General features: G+C 74.1%; 2 protein-coding genes across 2 annotated transcripts; both read left to right on the top strand.

The window, feature by feature from the left end:
- The first annotated feature begins 55 nt into the window (after window positions 1-55).
- Window positions 56-1,864, top strand: MRPL2 (mitochondrial ribosomal protein L2). The gene is given in 10 exon segments (XM_035572618.2): window positions 56-82; window positions 84-284; window positions 286-304; window positions 730-812; window positions 814-854; window positions 931-1,046; window positions 1,131-1,241; window positions 1,471-1,544; window positions 1,627-1,746; window positions 1,748-1,864. Coding segments are annotated over 10 exon segments (891 nt in total). The 3' UTR covers window positions 1,847-1,864.
- Window positions 1,865-2,066: 202 nt separating this feature from the next.
- Window positions 2,067-7,294, top strand: LOC118261691 (cullin-9-like). Its single transcript, XM_050709832.1, is given in 15 exon segments — window positions 2,067-2,437; window positions 2,439-2,710; window positions 3,041-3,195; window positions 3,280-3,768; window positions 3,895-4,030; window positions 4,347-4,537; window positions 4,667-5,021; window positions 5,137-5,335; window positions 5,453-5,660; window positions 5,856-5,962; window positions 6,044-6,123; window positions 6,355-6,473; window positions 6,577-6,837; window positions 7,096-7,213; window positions 7,287-7,294. Coding segments are annotated over 15 exon segments (3,069 nt in total).
- Window positions 7,295-7,416: the final 122 nt, after the last annotated feature.

The following is a 7,416-nucleotide window of genomic DNA, read 5'->3' as shown; positions in this document are numbered from 1 at the left end:
GCGCAGTGGTGGCGCGGGAGGCGGGGGGGGGGGGGGGGGGGGAGCGGCGCGCAAGATGGCGGCCGCCGCGCTGTGCCGGGCCATGGGGGGCGCTCGCGTTGTCGGCTCCCCGCGCCGCTGCCGCCGCTGTCGCCGCCGCCCGGCCTGTCGCGATATCGCCGCCCGGCGGGGCCCTGGCGGCCGCCTGCCGCTGCCTGAGCGCCTCGGCGGCGCGCTGCACCACCGACCCCATGTGGAAGTGCCGCGTCAAGTACACGGTGCGGCCCGTGGGCATGAGGAAGACGGGGGGGGCGCGACCACACAGGTGGGCACCGGGGGGGCACCGGGGGGCTGAGGGGGCACCGGGGGGCTGAGGGCACCGGGGGGGCTGAGGGGGACCCGGGGGGCACCGGGGGCTGAGGGGACTCGGGGGCTGAGGGGATCTGGGGGGGGGGGGGCACCGGGGGCGGGGGGGGGGCACTGGGGGGCTGAGGTGACCTTGGGGACTGAGGGGACCCGGGGGCTGAGGAGGGCTGAGGGGGGCACCGGGGGGGCTGGGGGGGGGCACCGGGGCTGGGGTGGGCACCGGGAGGCTGAGGTGGACCTTGGGGGCTGAGGGGATCCCAGGGGGCTGAGGAGGACACCGGGGGGCTGAGGGGACCTGGGGGGGGGGGGGCACTGGGGTTGGGGGGGGACCCGGGGGGCTGAGGGGACCCCGACCCGTGTGGAGCCACCCCCCCCATCCCACAGGTCGCATCCGTGTGCGGGGCATCGGCGGGGGCCACAAGCGCCGGTACCGCATGATCGACTTCCAGCGGCTGCGCTACGAGGAGGGGCACCGAGAAGGTCATCAGCGTGCGATACGACCCGTGCAGGTGAGTGCCGGGCGCCACGGGCAGGTCCTGCAGCGTGGTCAGCCCCGCTCTGACCGCCCGCGCCTCTCCCCCGCAGGTCGGCCGACATCGCGCTGGTGGCCGGCGGCAATCGGAAGCGCTGGATCATCGCCACGGAGAACATGCAGCCGGGGGATATCATCAAGAACTCGTCCCACATCAGCAGGATGGCAGGTGCACAGCCCCAGGGCTGCGTGCCGGCCCTGCTGGGGGCTCGCTGGCCGCTCCGTGCCGCGCTCACCGGTTTCTCCCCCGCAGTGTCAGCCAACGAAGGGGACGCCTACCCGCTGGGGGCCCTGCCCGTGGGCACGCTGATCTGCAACCTGGAGAGCCACCCCGGCAAGGGAGCGCAGTACATCCGCGCGGCCGGTGCGTCTGCGCGGGGGCACCCGCTGGCTGTCCTCATCCTCTCCCCAAAGCCACGCTCTGTAGGGGTGGGGACAGCCGCGTGACGCTGCCTCCCGATGGTGTCCCTGAGGGTCTGTCCTCTGGAGGAGGTGCCGCACGAGGGGCACGGGTGCTTGGGGACGTGCTCCCCGTGGTTTGGGACAAAGTCCTGCCGCTCAGCACAGCTCCCTCCTCCTCTCGCCCGCTGCAGGGACTTGTGGGGTGCTGCTGCGGAAGGTGAACGGGACGGCCATCGTGCAGCTGCCCTCCAAGAGGCAAATACAGGTAGCGGAGCCGTGCCAGCCCTTCCCCAACCGCCTGGCCCCCAGCTCACAGCGGGGGGCTCACGGCTCTCCTCGCCCCCCAGGTGCGGGAGACCTGCGTGGCCACGGTGGGCCGCGTCTCCAACGTCGACCACAACAAGCGGGTGATCGGCAAGGCGGGCCGCAACCGCTGGCTGGGCAAGCGCCCGCACACGGGGCTGTGGCAACCGCAAGGGCGGCTGGGCCGGCCGCAAGATCAGGCCGCTGCCGCCCCTCAAGAGCTACGTGCACCTGCCCCGCGTGGCATCCACGCCGGGCCAATAAAGCGGTGTGTGCGCCTCCGCCGGTGTGTTATTGCCGTTAATGAACGGGGGGGGGGGAGGGGACTCGCAGGGCCCAGCCCCCGTCCGTCCCTCCCCTCGCGCATGCGCGCCCTGCCGCACACCCAGAAGCAGCGCGGAGCCGCTCGCCCTGCGAGCCGGTCCCGGTGGCGGTGGGGATGCTCGCTGCGTGACGTCACGGCTGCCCGGTGCTCTCTGACATCATGCGAGCGCTGCAGCCTCCGCTTCCGGGGCCTGGGCCTGGGCCCCCCGGTACCCCCGGTACCCCCGGTACCGGCCTGCTGGTGCCGCTGGGCCCCGAGCTGCAGGCCTGCCCGCGGGAGCTGCTGCGGCAGCGGCGAGGCCACGACGGCCAGCCGCAGTACCTGGTCCGGTGGAGCCTCGTCCGCTCGGAGGAGCGAGCGGCGGGCGGCGGCTCCTCCGCGGGGCCCGATGCCGGGAGCGTGTCGCTGTGGATGTCCGCGGAGGAGGTGTGCGCCAGCTGCCCGGCGCTGCTGGGCGAGGGGAAGCCGGCGGGGCCGCGGGCCGAGGGGGAGAGGGCGGCCGGCCCGTTCCCCGCGGGCGGCGCGGCGCCGGAACGAAGCCTCGCTGCGGGAGATGGAGGCCGACGTCAGGAGCCTGGTGCGGCGAGCCGGCCGGCAGCTGGGCGGCACCGGGGCCCCCGAGGCCGCCTCCGTGCTCAACACCGTGCACGTGCTGAGCGCCTACGCCGGCATCGGCTCGCTGGCGGGCGCCTTCAGGGAGACGGGAGCCCTCGACCTGCTGGCGAAGATGCTGTGCCACAAGGAGAAGCAGATCTGCCGCAGCGCCGGCAAGATGCTGAGGGCCCTGGCTTCGCACGACGCAGGTGGGGGGGCTGGGAGGCAAGCAGGGTGCCGTGGGGCTCGTTCATGGCAGTCCCCCCGGTAGCTGATTTTGGGGACACACGCTGTTCCCACTGTGGTGGCGGGTGGCTCAGAGCCCCCCCGTGCTCCTGTCACTGGCAACCGAGACCCCCCTGGCCACCCCAGTTGCTAGTGCCAGATGGCTCCCCACGTACACAGCTCTCCCCAGTAGCTGGCGTGTAGTCCTTGAAGGACACATGCACAAGAGAGAGAAATGTTTTATCTCTCATGTGTCTGAGGGTGGCATGAGGGGTGCCTTTAGGGGGCCTGAAGGGTTTCTGTTGCTCTTACAGGGAGCTGGGCTTATGTCCTGCTGTCCCTGAGCCAGCAGGATGGCGTCGAGCAGCACATGGACTTTGACAGCCGCTACACCTTGCTGGAGCTGTTTGCTGAGACGACATCGGCGGAAGAGCACTGCATGTCCTTCGAGGGCATCCACCTTCCACAGGTAGTGGAAGATCCTGGGCTCGGGGGAGCGAGCCGGGGTGGAGGCGCTCAGCCAGGCAGCCCCTGAGGGCCCTGCCCGTTGCAGATCCCCGGGAAGCAGCTGTTCACCCTGGTGAAGCGCTACCTGCGCGTCACTTCCCTCCTGGACGAGCTCGGCAGCGGCGAGGAGCAGGGCGGGGAGCAGCCGGAGAGCAGCCGCGTGAAGCAGGAGTTTGAGTTCAGCATGGCGATGGCCGGCCTCATCGTGGAGCTGCTGCGTGCCATGGGCTGGGAGCACAGCCACGAGCCAGAGCCGCCGGCCCGACAGGAGGCGAAGCCTCGCACCGCCCGCTCCATCTTCCAGCATGGGGCCACATCCTGCACCGCTGCCCAGGCAGCCCCCGCTCCCCCACCGAAAGAGCCCAGCGCCTTCAAGACGCGCTCGGCCTTCCCGAGCCGCAGCAGCTACGTGGAGTACGTGCGGGCGCACCTGGTGCGCGGCATGCGGGTGCGCTTGCTGGAGGACTACGAGCAGGTCAGCGCGGGGGACGAGGGCGAGTTTCGCCAGAGCAACGACGGCACGCCGCCCGTGCAGGTACCTGCCGCTGGGAGGACGGGGCCAACGAGAGGCCTCTCAGCGCTGCTGTGGAGCCTTGCGTGGGGGCAGCACGGGTTGTCTTCCGTTCCCTCGGTCACCTCTGTGCTGTGCTCTCCTCCGCAGGTGTACTGGCAAGCCCTGGGCTGCACTTACTGGGTTCACTGGCACATGGTGGAGATAATCGGCTCTTCGGGGCAGGAGGAGCAGGAGGGCCGGCAGAGGGGAACGACGCTGACAAACAGCCAAAAACTGGCAGCGGGTGAGCATCGCGTTGGCTGGGTCTTCAGCTCTTCTAACCAGCCCTGCTGGCGCTGTGGGTGCTGCTGGTGCTGGGTGACCGAGCCTTGCCCTGGTCCAGGCGCTGTGGGAGCAGTTTGGCAGAGCCCTCAGCTCCGTGCTTCTGCTCCTGGCACACTCCCTCCCTCCTGTCGCCTCCCATGCCCGTGGCAGGCTGGGGGAGGCGGGGACCCCTCGTGCCCCGGCTGCACGTGAGCTCTGTATGGGAGCGAGGGGCCTGCAGCAGAGGGGGAGCTGGCGGAGCTGACGCTGCCCCTCCTCGCTCTGCTGTCCTGCAGTCGCGCAGCCGTTCTTCTCCAAGCCCCTGGGGGGGCTGTACTCCCTGCCGTACCTGGGGGAGCAGCCGAGCAAGGCTGCGGAGACGCTGAGCCGTGCCGAGTGGTGGGAGCTGCTCTTCTTCGTGAAGCAGCTGGAAGCGCAGGAGCAGGAGGAGATCGCCGGCCTCGTCCAGCGGGAGCAGGCAGAGCAGGTGGGGGGTGAGGGAGGGAAGGGAGCGGGGCGCCGCGGCGGTGCAGCCTCGGCGTCCGGCTGGGTCCTGGCCGTCACGGGGGGCGCGGGGTCCACGTCCGTGAGGGCTGACGCGGCCCCGCCTGTGCAGCTGCCGGGGCCGGACGAGGAGGCCCTGATCCGGCTGCCGGTGCCCGTGGGGCTGGCCCGGAAGGTGCTGCGGGTCCTGGAGGAGCGGAGCCGGGGCAGCGCCCGGGGCCACCTGCGCGGCTCCCGCGTCTACGGCAAATGCTGGCCGGGCAGGGGGGCCGAGCGGGACGGCGGGGGCAGCCCCGCGGCGTCCTCGGAGGGTGCCGGCTGCGGGAGCGCCGGCCCTGGAGCCGCGCCGGCCGAGGCAGCGAAGGACGAGGACGGCGTCTGCGCGGTGCTCGAGTCGGATGCCCAGCTGTTCAGCGAGCTGCTGGAGAGGGAAGGGCTGCGCTTCCCGGCGGCGGCGGAGAGCAGAGGTGAAGCCCCCGGGGCACGGGCAGGGCGCCGGCGGCCGCGCAGGGCTGCGGGCGCTGGGGCTGCGGGGGCTGCGGGCGCTGCTGCCGCCCTGACGGCCCGGCCTCCCTCCGGCAGCGTGCGGCAGCTGCGAGGGGGGCGAGCAGCAGGGGCTCGCTGGAGGAGGTGGCGCAGGTGGCGGAGGCGATCCGGAGGCAGCGGCTGCGAGGCGGAGCTCGCGCGTGGCTGGGCTGCAGCACATGGTGAGGGTCCTGCAGGAGGAGCCGGAGCCGGAGCGGCAGGAGGGCGGCGAGGCCCGGGGCGGGCCGGGGACCAGGTGCGTGGGGGAGCCGCGCGGGTGCCGCCCGCTGGGGCGCTCCCCGACGCGGGCAGGGCAAGGCGGCCGGAGGGCCTGGGCGCCGGGGCCCCCTCCTGAGGCGCCCTCTGCGCGCAGGGAGAAGCTGGTGAAGGCGGCGGTGGAGCTGCTGAGCGCCGAGGCGGCCGAGAAGCGCCTGGTGGTGCTGGCGCTGCGGCTGGTGGCCCTGCTGATGGAGAGGCGCGACTGGCGCGTGCCCTTCGCCATGGAGGGCGGCGTGCGGGCCGTGCTGGCCTGCATGCGGCAGCACGCCGCCTCCGCCCTGGTGCAGCAGGCGGGCCTGGCGGTGAGCAGCGCGGCCGAGGGGACGCCGCGGGCGGCGGGGCCGGGCTGGGGCCGGCCCGCGGGCGGCGGAGGCGCCCGCCGCCCCCTGAGCCGCCCCGGGCCCCGCAGGCCCTGAAGGTGCTGGTGGGAGCCGGGGCCGGCGAGCCCGGAGGTGCCGTCGGGAAGCCCTCGCCCCTGAGCCACGGCGAACGCGCAGCTGATGCGGGAGGTCTTCGCCAGCATCGGCTCCGCCTGCGGCGAGGGCTCGCCGGGCCTGCTGAGCGCCATCCCCGCCGCCGTGCGCGCCATGCGGAGCGTCCCGGGGTAGGGACGGGGCCCGGGGCGGGCGGGCGGCCGCGGGTCCGGGGGGGCTGAGGGCGGCTCCACGTCGCCGTGTCCCCGCAGGGGCTCCTCGGGCGTGCGGAACGGCTTGCTGGTGCTGAAGATGCTGGTGGAACGGCCACCGGGGCCTGGCGGAGCGGCTGGTGAGCGGCGAGCTCCCCGCGCTGCTGCAGAGCTGCTGGCGGGACGGGCAGGGCGCCGGCGGCCCCACCGCGCTGCTGGCCCTCGCGTGATCACTGCCTGGCGGAGCACCGGCTGCCCCTGGGCCCCGAGACCCCAGGTACCCTGCGGCCGCGCCCCCTCCCCGTGCCACGGCCCCGCGGGGGCACGGTGCCTGGGCTGGGCCCGCCACCTCCGTGGTCCTGGTGCCGCAGGCGCGGAGGCGCTGCTGGAGGCGAGGGAGCCCGCGGGCGGCCCGGGGGACGGCGCCTTGTCCGAGGACGTGGTGGTGGCCCTGGAGCGGCAGCTCTGCGGCGGGGGCCCCGTCCCCTCCGCGAGGCGTCCCCGCGGCCGCAGGAGCGCCGGTGCTTCCAAATGCTGCTGCGCAGCCTGGAGCTGCTGGGGGCCGAGAAGACCGTCGGCCTGCGGATCCTCAGGTGGGGCCGGAGGGGCTGCGAGGGGATCTGGGGGCCCTGCGGGACGCGCCCCTGCGGGCTCGGCCCCGGCCTGGCAGGAGGAGCAGGGCGGCGGGGCTGCCCCTGGCGGGGCTGTCTGCGCGCCGTGTCCTGAGCGGGCCCCGTGCGTCGCTCAGGATCCTGAACAAGTTCCTGGACGGTTACCGGGAGGACGCGCTGCCCTGGCACGAGTGCGTGGAGCCCTGCTTGTCCTCCCTGAGCACCCACGGCAGCGACCGGGAGGTGAGGGCGCCCCGGCGCTCCCGGTGGGCAGGGACGGCTTTGCTGGCTGTGCCGGGGGTGCGTCGGGGGCCCCTGCCCGCCGCAGCCCGGCCTCGTGGCACGCACTGGGAGCAGCTGTGACAACCGCATCCCGGTGGCCGCGTGCCCAGCGGCAGCCTGGTCGCTTTGGAGAGGGGCAGGAGCGCTGCGGCACGGCGCTGGTGGGGCCCCGCGGGCTGCCGGTGCCGGGCTGGCCGCTCAGGGCTGCCTCCTCCGCAGGTGGTGCAGGAGGTCGTCGGCTTCCTGCACCGCCTGGCCGCCGCCAGCAAGGACTGCGCGGTGGCCATGTGCCGCGCGGGCGCCCACGAGGCCCTGGCCAAAGCCCTGGAGAAACACAGCTCGGCCGTGCCGACGGCGCCGGCCCTGCTGGAGCTGCTGAGCGACTGCGAGAAGTTCGCCGGCCTCCACAGGACGCTGACGGGCAGCGTCTTGGCTGGCTGCATCCAGGTGGGCCTGGGCAGCTGGGGAGCCCGTCGGCGCGGGGCCCTGGGTCTTGGGGCGGCCCCCCGGCTCTCCGCCCGCTGCGGCGGGCGAGGGGGG

The sequence above is a fragment of the Cygnus atratus genome, chromosome 3 (genome assembly GCF_013377495.2).
Source record: "Cygnus atratus isolate AKBS03 ecotype Queensland, Australia chromosome 3, CAtr_DNAZoo_HiC_assembly, whole genome shotgun sequence".
Taxonomy (NCBI): Eukaryota; Metazoa; Chordata; class Aves; order Anseriformes; family Anatidae; genus Cygnus; species Cygnus atratus.
Note: the sequence above shows the minus strand (reverse complement) of the source record. Positions and strands in the feature narration are given on the sequence as shown.